The sequence below is a fragment of the Perna viridis genome, chromosome 14 (assembly GCF_037379345.1).
Source record: "Perna viridis isolate PV_CMFRI_1.1 ecotype Kerala chromosome 14, ASM3737934v1, whole genome shotgun sequence".
In the NCBI taxonomy this organism is placed as follows: Eukaryota; Metazoa; Mollusca; class Bivalvia; order Mytilida; family Mytilidae; genus Perna; species Perna viridis.
The window spans coordinates 3,367,721-3,388,457 of NC_142458.1; the positions used below are offsets into that span (position 1 = coordinate 3,367,721).

At 34.1% G+C, this 20,737-nt stretch overlaps 1 protein-coding gene and 1 pseudogene across 4 annotated transcripts in view; one reads left to right on the forward strand and one right to left on the reverse strand.

Moving 5' to 3' along the window:
• The window catches only part of LOC148597758 (uncharacterized), a 49,439-nt gene extending 43,566 nt beyond the window's left edge, over nucleotides 1-5,873 (forward strand). For all 3 annotated transcript variants that reach the window (XM_088562415.1, XM_088562416.1, XM_088562417.1), the window contains 2 exons: nucleotides 1,933-2,040; nucleotides 3,596-5,873. In XM_088562415.1, the coding sequence (XP_088418541.1) occupies nucleotides 1,933-2,040; nucleotides 3,596-3,723 (236 nt within the window). In that variant the 3' untranslated portion in view covers nucleotides 3,724-5,873. The remainder of the gene's footprint in view (nucleotides 1-1,932; nucleotides 2,041-3,595) is intronic.
• Nucleotides 5,874-12,363: 6,490 nt separating this feature from the next.
• Nucleotides 12,364-20,535, reverse strand: LOC148597759 (glutathione peroxidase-like; annotated as a pseudogene). Its single transcript, XR_015918744.1, has 4 exons — nucleotides 20,263-20,535; nucleotides 16,639-16,764; nucleotides 15,122-15,265; nucleotides 12,364-14,014 (listed from the first exon to the last, which is right to left on the reverse strand). The product of XR_015918744.1 is annotated as a glutathione peroxidase-like (transcript).
• Nucleotides 20,536-20,737: the final 202 nt, after the last annotated feature.

Sequence of the window (20,737 nt, forward strand, 5' to 3'; positions counted from 1 at the left end):
CTCTATCTTCTACCACAGGGCACAGTTGGGTAAAAAAAAGTCGATTAAAAAATAACGGCTTAAGTACAAATCCATGTAAAATTCAGACACTACCTACGGTATAGGTGATTCATGGTGTAGAAAAGCCAACGGAACATCGACGCTTTTTCGTTCTACATATGCTACATTTTACGATAGTCCTTTCTGTATTTAGATAGTCTAAGTTTCTTTTTAGAATTCATACATTCATTTCTAACTAAAATCAGCCAAATCTAACATAATCAATAATAATGCCTCTTTCAAATTGCCAATTTCATGAGCAATCGATATTTTTTATCTAGAAAGAGCAAAAACCGAAAATCTAACTAACACTTGTTATGTGGTCTATAGGCCCCAACTGTTTCTGAATATGAAATAAAAGTGAATTTGGTTGGTATTTGGCAAGCATGAATCACCTCCTGTCTGAATTTTATAAACACTGCTAATTAAAAGAAGCTTTTTGAAATAACGGCCAAGAAAAAAAGTAGTGTACTTAATTTAAATAAAAACGAGGCACAAAGGAGAATAGGCGATACAGGTTCTCATTGGCCTAAAATACAATTGAAAGGTGAACGATTTAATTGTGAATTTGGAGACATTTGGAGACCTGAGTCCACAACAATTGATAAGACAGATTTCTAATATTTTTTTACATCGAAAGGACAAAATATTTGCTTGAAGTTTTATAATTACCAAAATTCAGATACTATGTCAATTTTGTACCCTTTCCTGTCATATTTTGGCGAGGCGATGGTATCCACACCCAAGAAACAACTTCATATTTTGTTCAAACATTTATTATTACATAGTCAATCATGCGTAAGAATATAAAGTTGTTTCTTCGGTGTTTTTTTTTTCTTGATTTTAAATACGTCCCAAAAAACATTAAAATTTACAATTTCAGCAGTTTTTATAAAATGACGTGTAGTTGTGGTACTAATATGATGTATTTCCATGAAGTTATGCCATAAAAATTCTTTTTCCTAATATTTATTCCTGATATTCATTCCTAATATTTATATCTGATATTCCTGGTATGTATTCCTGGTATATTTTCCTGATATTTATTCCTAATATTTATTTTTCTGATATGTATTCCTAAAATTTATTCCTGATATATATTCCTGGTATGTATTCCTGATATTTATTCATAATATTTATTCATGATATTTATTAATAATATTTATTCATAATATTTATTCCTGATATGTATTCCTGATATTTATTCCTAGTATTTATTCCTGATATTTATTTATAATATTTATTCATAATATTTATTCCTAATATTTATACATTTAAGTAGCTGTCATTATAAAAATCAGACAGAAGGTGATTCATGCATGTCAAAAACCCACCAAATTCGGTTGTATTTCTTGTTCAGAAACAATTACTGATCACATAACCAGTCTTAGTTTTTTATGCGCTTTTGAGAAAAAAAGTTATGTAGATGGTACATGAAATTGGCATTTTGCAAGAGTTATCGTTCTTGATTAGGTTTAAATCGTTGATTTTAGTGGGTGATAGATGTATGATTATCTAAAAGTGCAGATCTGAATGCAGAAATGATTATTGCTTTGTGAAAGTATAACATATGTAGACTGAAAAAGCTTCATTTGTTTGATCGGTTTTTCTTCACCATGAATCACGTTACCATTGGTAGTGTCTGGATTTTATGTGGACTGGTACTTAACTGTTTTATGAAAGAGCTTTTATGTTCTTAGAACGAAGTTGATATTCTATGGCAATATTTATTGACAACTTATAACAAACGACGGAGCTTTGACTCCGTATCTTACATTTTATTTCATTCTATATTTAGATTACAAGTTATTTCCGTTCTTTGTCCAGTTTTTTTCTTTAACGATTTAATATCGATTTTTCGTTAAATCTACTATATGTCAACATTTTCAATAGTAACACCATGTTCATCTGGACCATGCCTGAATGGTGGCACTTGTAGTGTAGTCGGTTCATCTTACAGTTGTCAATGTACCTCTGGTTATTGGGGAACAACATGTGATGGTAAATATACTTATTGTAAAGCTGATAAGAGATTAAGTGACGTCTACGGAATAAATTGACGACTATGACTATGTATTGTTTTATTTTTTTTTGTTTGCTTGTTTTGTTTGTTTGTTTTTTGTTTGTTTTTGTTTTTGTTTTGTTTTGTTTTGTTTTTTTGTGTGTGTGTGTGTGTTGGGGGGGGGGGTATTTTGCGCCACTACAAAAACTTAAAGTCGTAAAAAAGTTTACCTAAAGTACATCGAAAGTACATCATGACATTTCGAAGTTCTGTTACAGACCGCAACATTTAGATTAAGAGGTCAAAATACACGTTTTTGACATCAAACCGGAAATGATCCGCAAAAATTACCAGTTATAAGGTTTTTGATACTGAAAGGCGGGTTGGGTATGACTTTGAAGATATCTCGGGAACAAAATTTCTAGTTTCACCGTGTTTACGGCCAATATTTATTTTCAAAAAGGTTTGGGTCAGAATTTTTTTTATATAAATTCCTCTAAGCATTTCCCATCAAAAATCAAAGGGTTTTCGCCTTAGTTTGAGCCATACTCCGTACAGGTCAAGACAAAGTTTTCGACGGTTATATAAATGTGTGTATTTAATTATATTTACATGTACACGAAATATATTTTTTGAGACATCATGAATTTTTCCTGACTATTCAAACCTTTAACTGATCAGTGTCATAGATCAAATTACTAAGGAGTTAGATTTATATATGTTCCACAACTTTAAAACATATGCTGTATGTAGTCTCCTCATTTACACATAGTGATTTGATTGGACGATATACTTTTCAGGATTCTTTTAAAAGATATGTATTATAACCCATTTTCTGTATAACGCAAAATGAATATCCTATTTTAGATAGTCAATATTCTTTTTTATTCATTTCACTGTTATTTTACTATTAGTATTTATACCTTATACTATTAGACCCATATTCATGCTATAACCGTTTTGTCATATAGTAATATTTTTTCTTGTGGTCTTAAGTATTAGTTTTAATTGAGGTGTTATTTTACATACTGCACCAAGGCCGATATAGTGATATTATCATTGGCGCAATATGACTGTAATTTCCCTTTGACACTGTTTATTTTCAAAAAATAGGTATGCAATTGTTTAATCATTTCATTTCATTAACCTATAAACATGATTTATGAACTTTGATTTTCACTCAGTCCTGGTAAAATGTTCCTATATTTTCACTCAGTCCTGGTAAAATGTTCCTATATTTTTACTCAGTCCTGGTAAAATGTTCCTATGTTTTCTCTCTCCGTTATAATAAGTACACGGCTGGGACATTGAAAATTGAAATTTTTTATCCTTTGTAATTGCCCGCGTAATTTTATCTTCAAATTAAAAGAACGGCCAGTTATTGTTTGTGTTTGTCTGTCTGTGTGTGTGGTTAAAATTACTTTTTTTGTTAATATATTTCATAAGTTGTACATATAAATGGATATGATTGGACTTAAGGATGCGATAAGTAAAGACATATTTGTTTCATAAGTCGATTGAGAAAAGACTTGATTTATACTTGCTTTGTTTTAGTTGCGTTATCATCTTGTACCAGGGGATGTCTTTGGGTAAGCCCAGCCAATATACCCGTGACGTGTCAATGTGATGTATGGTGTGTTTTTGACGGTAACTGTTGTGGAGACAGATATTTGTATTGCTAAAACAATGCCAGCTATACCCTTGTAAACTTTACAAGTAACAGCATGTATTTCCTGTGTCAAAACTTTACTTCTTGTCTAATATTACTACTACTGATTACACTTTAATACAGAGATATAACAAGAATGAGTTAAGTCCGTCCATGTAAAAACCAGGCAGTTTGTGGCACATAATATTTTTTTAAATATTTTCATCCATTTTGAATTGAATGTTGGTTTTTGATTAACTGCAGCAGTTAAAGAGAAATGAATTACATAGAAACCATTAAAATTCATTGAAATGGGAAGATAACTTTTATTTTGTGCAAAGTTTAGTTGCTTTCTTAAGGATTTTTTAGGGAAACTTTCTGAGGCATTCGTTGTCGATTTAAAAAAAAATCTTTATAATATTTGGCACACCTATGATACAAAAATTACATTGGAACAAAAAAAAAATCAGAGAGATGAGATTAACCTTGTGCCACCTATTTTATGTGAACAACCTGGTTTCTACATGGACAGCCTCTTAAAATAAAATAATCATATTTAATCAAATACAATTATTGGGCATCATGTTTATCGATTCACTTACTTATTACTCTTAACATTTCATAAATGGATGTAATGATCCAAAATATCGTAAAAAAAATACACAAGCGTCAATAATAGGACCAATAAGAAAGTACATCAAAATCGAACATTTTGTGTAAACATGAAACAGAGACGATCTACATACTTTATATAAAAGAAAAAAATAAAATACAACTACATATAAAAACTGTAGATAAATAAAACTAGCCATCACATAAAAAACCAAGAGCAATATGACCTCTCCCAAGTGACATCAGGTGCTCCGTGAGGGTATATGTCATGCTCTGCCGAAGGCACCCGTTACATTGCTAGTAAGTATGAAGTGGTAAGTATCTTTTGGAACAAGAAAAACAACTTTTTTGTCACAATGTATTTGGACGATCTCTTTTATCGTATACAAATGTAACACGGCGCTTCTTTCTAGAAACTGCAATGAAATGGTCTTCTAGAAGACATAGTACTCATTAACTGAGTAATGAATGGAACACATTGTTACTATACCATATCCTAACCAATAAATACCCCATAACACTTGTAACACTATATAGCTGCGCCATACCCTAACCGAAAACTACCCCATAACACTTGTAACACTATATATCTGCACCATATCCTAACCGAAAACTACCCCATAACACTTGTTACACTATATACATGTAGCTGCGCCATATCCTAACCAAAAACTACCCTATAACATTTGTTACACTATATAGCTGAGCAATATCCTAACCAAAAGCTTTCCCCATAACACTTGTTACACTATATACATGTAGCTGCGCCATATCCTAACCAAAAACCACCCAATAAAACGTTTTACACTATATAGCTGCGCCATATCCTAACCAAAAACTACCCTATAACACTTGTTACACTATATAGCTGCGCCATATCCTAACCAATAAATACCCCATAACACTTGTTACACCATATACATGTAGCTGCGCCATATCCTAACCAAACACTACCCCATAACATTTATAACACTATATAGCTGCGCCATATCCTAACCAATAAATACCCCATAACAGTAGTTACATTATAGTGCTGCGCCATATCCTAACCAAATAAATACCCCTATAACATTTGTAACACTATAGTTATGCCATATCCTAACTAAAAAATCTCGAAATGCTTCGAACACCTAACGGCTATATCCTATTCTTACCAACTAAACACTCGATAATGCACGGAACACTTTATTGCTGCACCATAACTTAACCAAATAAACACATGATGATTTGGAACACTTTACTGCTTTACAATATCCAAATAAAATGATATAATGAAAATCCATCGTCAATAATAGGTTTGTCAGAAACAGAATAATTCTCAATAATATCTGGATATCGGAAATAAGCTTTTTCAGGTAGAGATGAGACGTGTTCTTTTATACCCCTGTGTTGAAAAGCCTGTCTCCTCTTAAGCAATGGTGGTGCATATGAAGTCAGAAGAGTGGATACTAGCTCTGGCATACCTTATAACAACTGGGAAATATAAACAGTATATGAAAAGGGAAGCTGGTTCAGATGAATATTACTGTACATGAAAGGGCAATTTACAATTCTAATTAAAAATTGATACGATCGTTTCTCATGTAAATATATACGGATATCCTAACCATGTAAAGAAGGAGTATATAATACACAATGCAGTTTCTGTAGTATGATAATAAAACAAGAGGCTCTACAAAGCCTGAATCGCTCACCTGGTCAAAAATAGTCTATAACTTTCTAAAGCTGGACTCTTGACCTTACCGTACTATTGTTAAAAGAATCATTTAAACAATACAGAACATCTTTGTTATCTACCCGGTTTTCATATTTTAAAATAAATCTCTAATTGTCATTTTTTTATTCTTCAATGGAAATAACTCCAACATTGAGCAACAGATCTTTATAAAAATATCGGCATAGGTCGAATTAGGCTAAACCCTTTGGTTTTCAAGTAATTTCAACAAGTTGTCAATTTATAGTAGTAGTGGCTATGTTTTCGACAGATAAAAAATGTTAAGGATATCCTAACATACATTCATATCATGTTCGGCTACAATCCATCCTACAAGTTGTCTAAGAGAAGATTTAACAAAAATCCATTTCAGGACCCATAACTCAATCATTCGTCACCGGATCCGTCTAAAAATTTAGGCATTGGTCCATCCCATCATGCTGATTAAATTTGCCCTCTATCAGATTTAGCTTAACGCATCAAATTTTGAGTTATTTGCATGATGGTCTATTTTTAGTAACAACGGCCATGTTTTTACTATATCAAATTTTCATAGACCAGGTGCACCGGTATTGTAAGCGTCCTCTGCTTTTCTAGGAAAGAAAAACTATGACAAGTTGAACAAATCAGTTTTCATGGTGCAGATGGATACACCGTAACGATCCACGAGTTCATGATGACGGCCATAAAACTTCTGTAGTGATGACTTCAATTTTGTAGCAACATAGCCCTGTTTTAGAAGCCTACTTGTTAGAGTTCTAGCGCGATACAAAAAGTGTGGGTAGTTTCGACAAGCTCTGGCTTAACGTATGAGTTGTCATATGAATACTCCATACGCAGGTGCCGAAGGGGTGTTGCTGCAGGTGACAGGAAAATTGACAAATCTGAATGAAAAGTCATCACGTTTGTGGTAACGTTTGGTCAATAGTTTTCCCTTACCATCGATTTCTAAGTGTAGGTCAAGATATGAGGCTGACTTCACAATGTGTGTAAATTCCTTTATCTCAAGTTCTTTGGATTAGATGCGATGTATCAAATTCCCGAAATTGTGAATGTTTAAAGATCATACGTCATCTATATAGTGGAAACCGAGATTAAATGATCTGGCTGAACGATATTCCTTTTTGGATCAGCTATAAAGTCAGCCTCATAAGAATGAAGGAATAGGTCAGCAAGTAGAGAGTTCATGTAAAGGAAACAGTCAAGGCATCTTAAAACAAGAATAAAAATCTTCTGCGTTGTGGGTATATTCTTCACATCAAGGCTTTTATTCCTCTGCCATACGCAGTATTCAACACTGCCACAGAGTATTCTACCCTGCCTTTTCTTCCCCTGCCACACACAGTATTTTACCGTGACTTTTATTCCCCTGCCACACAATATTCTACCATGCCTTTTTATCCCCTGCCACACTATTCTACCCTGCATTTTATTCCCCCAAAACCCCCCACATTGGTTCTATGCACAAGGAACATTTATACCAAGTTTGGTTTTAATTGTTCAAGTAGTTTCAGTCGAAAATAGCTCCCAAATAAAAACGTGGAAAAAAAGCTGTAACTCCAACATGGCTGAACAAGTTTACACGAAAAAATGACCACAGATAGACCTCGTCATGCTGAACACTTTTACCCTTGTCAGACGTTTGTTTCACCTAACTGTTTTTGGAGATATATGCATATGAATTTTTTCTGACGCCTATGATCTATTTCAGTAACAGCGGCCATGTTGTGAGCACAATACCCTAAGGAACATACCGAGTTTGGCCCTAATTGTACCAATAGTCTCAGAGGAAAAGAGTTCTGAAAAATCGTTAACAACGAAGACGGCGGTGGACGCCAAGTGGTGGCAATAGCTCACCTTTCCAAGCGGGTACTCTTTGAGGTAGATACGGCTTCTTGTCGTTTGTCCTGTATCGGTCTCAATTCGATAGATATTTATAGTTCGTTTTATTGTTGTATTTTTCGACCGCTGTCATAGGTAAGGGAGAGAGTTGAGCGCTCATAAAAATGTTTAACCCCGCCACATACTTTATGTGCCGGTCCCTAGCCAAGAACCTGTAGTCAAGTTTTTGTCGTTTTTTATATCCATTGTTATTCGTTTTACATATGTTTCTATAGATTAAGGCCGATTTATGAACAGTTTCACTTCATTTATTTCGAGGCTATTCGGTACTCCATCATTGGCGACCTTGTGGTGACCTGTAGAAGCTTAATTGTTTGTTGCTTGGATTTTGGTGGATACAGTCTCATTTGCGCCTATTTCATATTTATAAATAATTGATCCATCGTAAATCCCTACCTGTTGTTTAAACACAATGAGTATATATCACAGTACTGTTACGAGCAGTCTATGCATAATTACGGTGGTTGTACTCAGCTTAATGGTCTCTTCCCTTGGAACAGGTTTATGGTTCGGTACTATTTTCTCTGGTATGGTTTTCGGAACCTTGGATAAGGACGGAAAATGGTGGATGTTTGGACGGTTGTGTTGATGTTTGTTTAATATGAGAAAAGTAAATACATATATTTCAACGTGATACACTTTATCTAGAGTTCTACTCTTGAACTAATAAGGTTATATAGGACAGAACAATCAAAAGTATCATGATAAATAACACATATGTAGAATAAAGTCCATGTAGGATACGAGGATGGATAGGGTAAAGTCTTCAATGGGATGCACTGTTTGTCAAAATTGAGCAGTCCTTCGATAATTCCGAAAGTGGAATTTGATATTAAGGGTAATGGGGAACTATTTTTTATCGTATGTCATAATTGTTTAAAGTTAATTCGGAGTTTGTATTGTATTCTAGAAAACAAGGGAACAAAGAACCGAACTGTCATCAAAAGAACATAATCCAAGGATAACGGCTACACATACACAACGAAGAACCGAACTGTCATCAAAAGAACAATAACGGTTAGACACACACAGCAAAGAACCGAACAATAGTCAAAAGAACAATAACGCTAGACACACACAACAAAGAACCGAACTGTAATTAAAAGAACAATAACGGCTAGACACACACAACAAAGAACCGAACTGTAATTAAAAGAACAATAACGGCTAGACACACACAACAAAGAACCGAACTGTAATCAAAAGAACAATAACGCTAGACACACACAACAAAGAACCGAACTGTAATCAAAAGAACAATAACGTCTAGACACACACAACAAAGAACCGAACTGTAATAAAAAGAACATAATCCAGGGATAACGGCTAGACACACACAACAAAGAACCGAACTGTAATAAAAAGAACATTATCCAAGGAAAACGGCTAGACACACACAACAAAGAACCGAAGTGTAATCAAAAGAACAATAACGGTTAGACACACACAACAAAGAACCGAACTGTAATCAAAAGAACAATAACGTCTAGACATACACAACAAAGAACCGAACTGTAATCCAAAGAACAATAACGTCTAGACATACACAACAAAGAACCGAACCGTAATAAAAAGAACAATAAAGGCTAGACACACACAACAAAGAACCGAACTGTAATCAAAAGAACAATAACGTCTAGACATACACAACAAAGAACCGAACCGTAATAAAAAGAACAATAAAGGCTAGACACACACAACAAAGAACCGAACTGTAATCAAAAGAACAATAACGGTTAGACATACACAACAAAGAACCGAACTGTAATCAAAAGAACAATAACGTCTAGACACACACAACAAAGAACCGAACTGTAATCAAAAGAACAATAACGTCTAGACATACACAACAAAGAACCGAACTGTAATCAAAAGAACAATAACGGCTAGACACACACAACAAAGAACCGAACTGTAATCAAAAGAACAATAACGGCTAGACATACACAACAAAGAACCGAAGTGTAATCAAAAGAACAATAACGGCTAGACACACACAACAAAGAACTGAACTGTAATCAAAAGAACAATAACGTCTAGACATACACAACAAAGAACCGAACTGTAATCCAAAGAACAATAACGTCTAGACATACACAACAAAGAACCGAACCGTAATAAAAAGAACAATAAAGGCTAGACACACACAACAAAGAACCGAACTGTAATCAAAAGAACAATAACGTCTAGACATACACAACAAAGAACCGAACCGTAATAAAAAGAACAATAAAGGCTAGACACACACAACAAAGAACCGAACTGTAATCAAAAGAACAATAACGGCTAGACATACACAACAAAGAACCGAACTGTAATCAAAAGAACAATAACGGCTAGACACACACAACAAAGAACTGAACTGTAATCAAAAGAACAATAACGGCTAGACACACACAACAAAGAACCGAACAATAATCAAAAGAACAATAACGGCTAGACACACACAACAAAGAACCGAACAATAATCAAAAGAACAATAACGTCTAGACACACACAACAAAGAACCGAACAATAATCAAAAGAACAATAACGTCTAGACACACACAACAAAGAACTGAACTGTAATCAAAAGAACAATAACGGCTAGACATACACAACAAAGAACCGAACTGTAATCAAAAGAACAATAAAGGCTAGACACACACAACAAAGAACTGAACTGTAATCAAAAGAACAATAAAGGCTAGACACACACAACAAAGAACCGGACTGTAATCAAAAGAACAATAACGTCTAGACACACACAACAAAGAACTGAACTGTAATCAAAAGAACAATAACGGCTAGACACACACAACAAAGAACCGAACAATAATCAAAAGAACAATAACGGCTAGACACACACAACAAAGAACCGAACAATAATCAAAAGAACAATAACGGCTAGACACACACAACAAAGAACCGAACTGTAATAAAAAGAACAATAATGCTAGACATACACAACAAAGAACCGGACTGTAATCAAAAGAACAATAACGTCTAGACACACACAACAAAGAACTGAACTGTAATCAAAAGAACAATAACGGCTAGACACACACAACAAAGAACCGAACAATAATCAAAAGAACAATAACGGCTAGACACACACAACAAAGAACCGAAATAATACGAAAAAACAAAAGTGAATGAACAACTCGGAATCCATTAAAAACTTGGAGAATGCACAAGATGCACCGGTAAGGTAAGTGTCCTCTGCTTTTCCAGAAACATCCACCGAGTTGCTTATAAAATGACACGTCCGCGGTAAACGTGTAATTTTAGAATGTATTTAACATAAAATCATGAAATTTTGATGAAGATTTTTAAAGATTATGTATTCTTTTACTATAGCAATCAAATCGTAGCATTAAAGTGTGGGTATGTCAACTTTTTTTTAAAAATTCTATAGACAATAACAAGCAATTATAACGAACAAGCAAGTTTAAGAAATGCTTTGACTTGTCATGACATGAAACTGGTACATGAGGCTTAGAACATCAGGAAAGTGCGTGGCCGGCTGTGCCAAGCATTTTCACCGGATTGAGCCGAATTGGTATATCAAAGAATTGTCATCAATGCACTGTTACTGCCTTTATTACAGCAACAAAAATTTCAAACGAAACGTTTTTGTTTTTGTATTCAAAGCAGGCGATATCCTGGCAACTTCGAAACAATGTAACGTTTGCGACAAAAAGTGATATTCAGTCAGTGACAGTTTAGAAGACAATTATATTTTTTTACTTCAATTTTCATATGTTTTAGATAACTTTTTTTAATTAGTTTTATTTCTTTTCACTTTTAATTTCCATGGATAATTTTACATAGAAATCGAATTGTAACCTTGATTTAGTTAAGATAAGATAGTCGTTGTTTGTCTGGTCATCCAGTATATGGAACTAATTAATTATTTTGATAGCGGTCAGCTGCTTAACATGTTTAATGATCTGTATCAGACAGACACTGAGAAAGTAAAAGTTCAAATTGGTAATTTGGGGAGTTTTCCGTTACAGTTAAGTTAATTGGGTTTATTAGTTCAGATTCAGCATATAATTTTGGTCAGTTAGAAATCAGAGTTCGATAGGTAAACATTGTATTCAAATATGTGAATGTATATATTGTGTAAATAAACGTAGGATTAGAAAGATCGTTTTTAATCGAAATCATGGTCGTAGAAAAAAGTTATAGTGCTCGTCGTCTAGCTTCCCAATTACATAATTGAACAAACAATCGTAAAATCGCATCCACTGCGCAACCACTCTGCTCCAGTGACCGTATATCACTTACAAATATGTGTCAAGTCAATGCATTTTGACTGCTAAAATAGTCTATGAACGGTTGAAGTATAAAATTATTTCACTACTGAGGATCATTACATATAATAAAGCTTCCTAACGTTACATGAACCAACTGTTAATAAATGTAATAGCCTTTACCTTGACAAATGCTTCAGTAACACAATCAGGGTTCTAATATTTTATTGGATATTTTCACAAAATATCATGTTTGAAGAGCCTGAATGCATAAACTAATCAAACACGATTTGATCCAAAACCACCAAGAGTTTCCTCTTTGATGGTGGTTTCTTCATTCACTGTAAAAATAGTGATAAAATACAAGAACAATGAAAAAAGTCTTAAATACACTATTTTTTTTACATTATATGACGATCTTTTAGCAATTTATTTAAGTAGTGATCCATTTAAAATTCAGGCACTGCCTATGGTAGAAATGATTCATTCAATGATGGCTAGAACACAGACGAATGAACTTACCATACTTAAGGATGTTCACTGCTCAAGTACAGCCATTTTTGTCAGTTTTCGGACTTCTCTGGTTTTATCCATTCCTTAGGATTAATATTTTTTGTCCAGTGACTTTTCCACTATTTCATTAAACTCACCTTAAACTGTTTTTTTTTTTTTTTTTGTTATTTATTCAGTAAATTTAATAGATAAAACCTACTTAGACGAAACCTATGGACAATATGAAGAAATTCTTTTCCCGCCAAATTTCAAATGCTCAGATCTAAAAAAGAAATAAAGAGCGTGCTGACCCATACATTTGTTTCTTGTTATATAGTTCTAGCCTGTAAGAACTTAAAAGATTTCACCTTTTGAAATTTTATTATTCTGAAATAGACCAGCGAACACCCTTAAATACACTGTTAACATCAAGTGATAATGTATTTAGCCATTGATTTAGACTGATCCATATAAAATTGCCTATGGCAGAAATGATTCATTGTCTAGAAAACCAAGTACTTTTCGGTCTACGTTTGCTATAGTTTTATGTAGCTATAGTCCTCTCTATTTTCAGATCTGCATTTTTGAGAAAACCTTACGTCCACTTAACCAAATCGAACAAAATCAAGAACGATATCTTTTCTAAACTTCCAAATTCTTATTTAATGACACATACAAAAACAAACTAGAAAATATGTGAGCAATGCTCACTTATTTGATACCCCACGCCCAATTTGACAACATGCGCCTTTTAGATCCAAATTGATGGGAACATGTAATAAAGATTCTCTAAAAGATTCATTAAATTCCATTTAATGCTGTAAGAAGAGTTACGAATAAGAGATGGGCACCCTCTTCGTAACGGAAGGAATTAAGCGCGGACGAAAGGACGGACATCATATCACTAAAAACCGTTAACTCAAAGTGAGTGTGTATAATGTAGGTCAAATGATGGGTTGGGAACGAGACTACACGTGTGAATACAAAACAAAAAAATGCATACATTGTATGGCTTTTTTTCATTAGAGTACCAATGCGGAAAATATTTCATATAAAATTCAAACTGAAAAGAAAATAAGTGTAAAATACAACTTTTGGAGCAATAAAGACGTAGCTACTGTCTTTCCTAGTCATCGCCCTTGTGACACAGTACTTGTACCACTATCAATGTTTTCATTGAGTAGATCCTCAATATCCTTAGAGAGTTCTAAAGGGAGAATTCGGGTTGGGTATCTCATTACAGCTTTCCCTTCTTTATTTATCAGGAATTTTTCGAAGTTCCACCTGATATCACTGTTACGGTACGGTTTATAGAAGATACCATTGCCTTCTGTGTAAAAGATGTCGTCTACAGGGGGGCAATAATCCTAAATATATGAATAAGTAGCAAATGTTACAATTCAAGGAGGGAAAGGCAAAACATGGAAGAAGTGCACTTATTAAAATTCAGTACTGATGTCATAATATCATTGGTATCGCGTGTAAATGCTTCACTATAGAAGCTGGTTTTTTTATTTTAGAAATCCAAGGATAATTTGTTATTTGAATTATTTCAAGTTGTTTGTTGTGTCGTTATCCTTGGTTCGTGTAGAAAGTTTTATTTTATTGATAACAGGGATTTTTTTAATGTTCCCGATGTGATAAATTATGATATCTCATATTGTGTAATAAATTCATTATTTCACTCTCGGACTTTCTCCCGCCAAAAAGTCATAACACGAATTCCAATCATTAATGTTGAAAAAGCAATAATCGGTGTCATAAATAAGATAAGTCAATTGGTAATTGTGAACAACCACAATATTATTATTATTTGGGCCATGAACGCTTGTAGATTTAACTCGTCCCGCGCATTCATTAAATCTGTGGGTTCTATGATACCATTGATTCATTATTTACTGTTTTGTGGGAGATATTCCTGGAATAAATTATCATTTTTTTACACATGGAACATGCGATAAATCACTGCTATCTGTTTAATTACTTTATATGACATATTTTCAAACGTTCAAAATATTAACATTTAAAAAAAAAAAAAACGTTTGAGAGTCCTTACAGACTTTCTGGTGATTTATGGAGTCGTTTTGTCATTTGCAGGAAATATAAGACGTAAAGGTACATGATACGTCACATAAAAAAATTATATCAATCATTCCATATGTGCATGGTTTGCAGTAATTCATACTTTGGGGAAATTTTTAGTTGTTCCTTCTTTTGCTAATTATGTGGAAGAGACCGGTGTCAAATGTTTTGTTTATAATTGACATCAGCAAACAATGCCATTAGTGTTTCCTTTTATTCTACCCTATTTTTTTCAGCTAAAAATAATGCACCGTAAGGTTTTTTTTTTTGTTTGGTTTTTTGGGGGAGGATTGGGATGTTGTAGTTGTCATTTTTCTATACACGAATAAGCACAGAAACCGAATATAACCACACCGTCGGATTATCCATTGCTATTTAGCCCCCTTACTTACTTTTAGGTATGTAAAAAGTGGATGCTGATCTCCACCGTTCACGTCAACTTTTTGTGTCAGTGGAAATTTCGGTGCAAAATCATTTCCTGGTCTCACATACTTTAAACCGTTAAGGATCTCCGTTCCATTGCGACCAGGCTCTTGCTGGAAAATAATAAAACAGAGCGGTAGGTCAAACTTGTAAGTACGAAAAATCGTAGTGGAAATCAGATTTCGAATGGGGATAAAAAGAACACAATTCAGGGATTACAACTAGACAGAAAAAAATAATAGACAGATACAGCAAAGAACATGAAAAAAAAAACAAAAATAACAAGCACATTAGAAACAAAAGTAAATGAGCAACATGCACATCACTAAAAACTGGATCCTATTCGTAAAAAAATAACTGTAAAATTACAACTATACTCGTTGAATTCGTCTTCGCTATGAATTTCCGTACTTGTTTATACATGTACACGTCCGATACAACAAAACTGATACATTGGTTGTTTTACACACACAGAAATGTCCCATTAATGCCCCCATTCCAGATTTCTACTGTTTATTTTGCATTATATCATAGAAGCCACATCCAATTAACGATGACATTAAAAAACAACTGTTAGAATGGACTCCACCTACATGTAGTTCAGTAGTATACACATGTACAATAATACATCCGTCCAACGGCGGTCGTATAAGGATTATTTCGACCTACAGCTTGTATCGAACAGGCGCAGAAAGCTGGTATCGTCCTACAATTTTATATCTGTACTATCTATTTGTATCAGTTACATTACGTAAACTTCAATCAATCTTTACTTATCTGTACTCGTGTAGGAATGTTACTAATTTGGTTTCTGCAAGCATGATGCAGAATTCTGTTTTATCTTTTAAAAACGAGTGTAATGCGTTATCTAAATGTTTACCTTTCATTTTAAAAGTTTGACTTTTTGTCTATATATATCTACATATGTGTATTACCTTTTTTCGAACATACATTGATGGGCGTATGACTTAACATTTGTATTCTTTATCGATCATAAATGTTTACACTAACTCTGCTAATTCAATTTAGTTTTTACTGTAAATACACTGAAATTGTTGCTGTAGTTTTAATATGTCTATTCATTCAAGTTTGTTCCAAAAGGATACAGAAATGTTTTCGATTTCCGAAGTCTGCTATAATCCTTGATAAAACTTTTACGAATTCAAAGTAATCTTGAACTGAATATCCAGACTGAAACTGGGTAATTTCGAATTTCAATGACATTTTAAACTTGGTAATATTGAATGGTACCCACCTTACCAAATAATGGATGATATTGAAGGGTCCTCAAACTGGGTGATACAAGTTAGAAAAGCACTGGATTTTCAAACTCGAAAGTAGGTAATTTTGAAGTATATTCACCATTCCGAACTAGGTAATCTTGAAGAGTACTTATCTAACCAAACTGGGTAATCTTAAAGTACTTAGTACATTTTGTATACTCGCCTTTCCGAATTGAAACTAGGTGTTTTTGCTGTGTACTCACCTTTCCAAACTGGTTACATGGAATTCCTATGATCTGGAAGTTTTTGTAGGTTTCCTGTAGTGCATTCAGTCCGTAATACTGGGGAGTTGAACCTCAAAACCCAGCTACGTTGACCAACAAGAGAACCTATAAGTACAAAAAGGTCAATACCAAATCATTTTGAATGTAATTCCTTATATCTGTATGACATTACGTGCAGTTAAGCTTGCGGCCTTCGACATAAAAAGCTTTAGAAACGCATGTAAGGCTTCAGTAATCAGGGAGGCTAAAGTTGTCAAACAGGTGAGGCCGTCTTAAGTAGTCAAAGAAGTAAGGATTAAGTCATCAAACAGGTGACGCCGTCTTAAGTAGTCAGACAGGTAAAGATTTAGTCATCAAAAAGGTAAGACAGTCTTAAGTAGTCAGATAGGTAAGGAATCAGTCATCAAACAGGTAAGATAGTCTTAAGTAGTCAGACAGGGAAGGCTTCAGTCACCAAACAGGGAAGGCTTCAGTCACCAAACAGGCAAAGCTTCAGTCAGCAAACAGGTAAGACTTCAGTACCTAAACAGGTAAGGCTTCAGTCACCAAACATGTGAGACTTCATTCATCAAGTAGCTAAGGCTTCAGTCACCAAACAGTTGAGACTTCAGTTACTAAACAGGTTAGGATTCAGTCACCAAACAGGTAAGATTTCAGTCACCAAACAGATGAGGCTTCAGTCATCAAACAGACAAGGCTTCAGTCATCAAACAGGTAATGCTTCAGTCACCAAACAGACAAGGCTTCAGTCACCAAAACAGGTAACGCTTCAGTCACCAAACAGGTGAGGCATCTATCATCAAACAGACTTCAGCAATAATTTAACAGTTCAGATTTCGGTTTCCAGGGTAGTCAGGCTTCAGTAATTTTACAGTCCAGATTTCAGTTTCCAAGGTAGTCAGACTTCAGTAATTTAACAGGCCATATTTCAGTTTACAGGGTAGTCAGTCTTCAGTAATTAACAGATCAGATTTCAGTTTCAAAGGTAGTCAGACTTCAGTAATTTAACAGGCCAGATTTCTTTTTCCAGTGTAGTCAGGCTTCAGTAATTTTACAGTCCAGATTTCAGTTTCCAAGGTAGTCAGACTTCAGTAATTTAACAGGCCAGATTTCAGGTAGTCAGGCATTAGTAATCAAACATAATTTTACCTGGTTAAGATATCAAAGTAACCTAAGAAGGTTGAGTTCAAAATATTAAGTTAAACAAACAAAAGATGTATTTGAGCGTATGTTCCATGCATAAGCTATCTTTAATATAAACGAATTTGTATTGGCAAAGGATCAAATTATCTTATCAATGAAGTTTGTGTTATGTTTATAAATTATCTTATCAATGAAGTTTGTGTTTATATTCTTAACCATTATAAAAAGCTTTATCAGCAAAAATGCACGGATAGTTAATAAATCTAAGTGAGCACAGGATCATAAATTATAGCATCTTTAATGGTAACGACCGCGTAAATGAGCACAGGGATAAACTACAGCATATTTAATGGTAACGACCGCGTAAGTGAGCACAGCGATAAACTATAGCATCTTTAATGGTAAAGACCGCGTAAACGTGAACTACCGTACATATTTCGTGAATGTTTTGCTGCATAAAGAAGCATTACTTAAAAACTATCAATCTTTTAACTAAAGTGCATTATACATGTATACATATTCTTGAGAAAGGGGTTGGGTCACTCCATATAATTTCAGATATTGTAAGCAACTCCCAAATCGAGAACCCCAACTTTATCATATAGTGAGCTGACAATCTTGAGATATTCACCATATCAATTGCCCTTATATTGAGGATATTACATATGAACAATGTGATATCCGCATCATAAATAAATTGAAGCATGAAAAGGTGATATATTCCAGCGGCTCATCCCTATCACAATGTATATTGGAAATGATCCCACTCATTCCAATTCCCAAGATTTTACGGCAAATTCAGGCAACATTTGTTCACGATAAAACGTACCTTTTTCCAAACTTGCACAATCCGTAAGTGTATTTACACTTTCAGGGTTATATGCATCATTTCCGCAGCAACTGTGCAGAAATCGGTATTTGTATTTGATAGATCGGGAAAAATCTGGCATTTTTTGCATACATAACGCCCCTTTTACATTTAATATAAAAACCATTGCGTTATGTTTAGAGTAGAAGAGTTTAACCCACCTTTAATTTTGAAATGCCTGTACCAAGTCAGGGCCATTGCGGTGGAATTTTCCGTTTTTTACCCTGATATTCCTATTTGTCATTCGGACATACCCTTTAGACCATTACTCTCGACTACTGCCTATATTTAATTGGCAAATGTGTTATTACTCCTCATTTACAGACCTCCGTTTTTATACCCATTTTTTTTGTTCTGCTGTTTTGCCGTGTTTGTGTTTTCTTTAGTGTGTGTGCAGTTTATATTTTAGCTTTATGTATGATATATTGCTTATCATACTCCAAACCATGAATACATATAGTCTCAGAATGTGACGACTCTATTCGCTACACTGCTCCATCGGATCAAATTGATACAGGGAAGATAAACTAAACGTATAGAAAGGTCTGAAAAATCCCAACGATGTTAGAATTGTCACATTTGCGATGTAAATTTGTGGTCGTTCCCTCCGCGGGACTCGAACTTGTACCGCTGTGACATCTATGGCAACACCGCCTGCACAATGTCCAGCGCCCTAGACCACTCGGCCAGCTAGGTAAGGTATATATATATGTATAAATACCTTCCACAGAATATGCACATACAAACAGGCATATTTAAACTTAAAGAATACATTCATTCAGACAAAAACAAAAACAAAAACAAAAAACAAAAAACAAAAAAACACTATAAGATACTCTGTAAATGAAAATAATAACATCCATAAAAATGAAAAGATTGATCCCAAATACCGTAGTTTTAAAACTTTCTCAGCAATAGTAATATGATCCTCGAGATTTTATCTTTATCAAACTTTTCGAATCACGCCTTAATTTACAACACGATGCATCAGATAAACATGTTACCGATATGGAGAATGCGGTGTTCAAAAATGATAGCATAAACAATGTAACAAATCACACACATTCTTCGTGCTTACAAAAAAACTGCAGCTTGCACCTGTTCGAGAAATTATAACAAAAACAAGTCAGAATTTGAAATTACAAATAAAAAGGCATCTCTTTTTAAGCAGAAAAGCGATTATTATTTTTCGAATAGAAATGCGCATTTAAAACTTGCAAACAGACGCATGATTGTTCCAGGTATGTAACAGAATGATTTTTTTTATATTTTTAATTTTTATTTATATTCTATTTTTTTTTTTCATTATTATTAATATTATCTTTTGGGAGTTGGGGTCTGGCGTATGCATGCAAGGAACTCCATCCCTAGGCCTAGCTTAAGTAATACTTTACCAAAAGAGTATGTAAAAGCTGATATCTATTTGAACACATTTTTTAAAATAAATTGGTTAACAAACAAATAATAAATAAAAATTTTCAAGCTTCTTCTCGCCTGAATATAGCTGAAATATCGCTGCTCGGGCGTTAAACCCCACCAATCAATCAATCATTCAATTTAGAAAAAAAATGTATAATATACATATATCTTACCTGCCCTTGATAATCCGAAAAACTAATATTCTTCTCATGATGGACATCGAGTAACGTAAAGTCGTAAACGGACTGGTGATGGTCATCATGGTGATAACATGCGACCTTCCGGGATGTCTTTGGTTGTGTCAATGCCACCGTCGCGGTCAGGAGCACCGCCAAAAATGTATGCAACACCATCCCCGACGATGGGGCGGCAAATGTTTGACGTGAATTAGATATTTATGTTACGTTCTAAACATTACCCTCAAGGCCGATTTCCTGATGAGTAATGATTACCACAGTCAGAACTGCTGTCTTACAACGGGATTATTAATGCTGTAAAAATGAACTGCGGTTAAGCCAACCTGTCAAAAACAATATGGTATGATGGAATGGTACAATAATTTGGCTTGTCAACAGACCGAAAATGCAAAAAAGTACAAAAATTCTCAACCGAAATAACCCGGCCTTTCAAGTTATACGAAAAAAATCT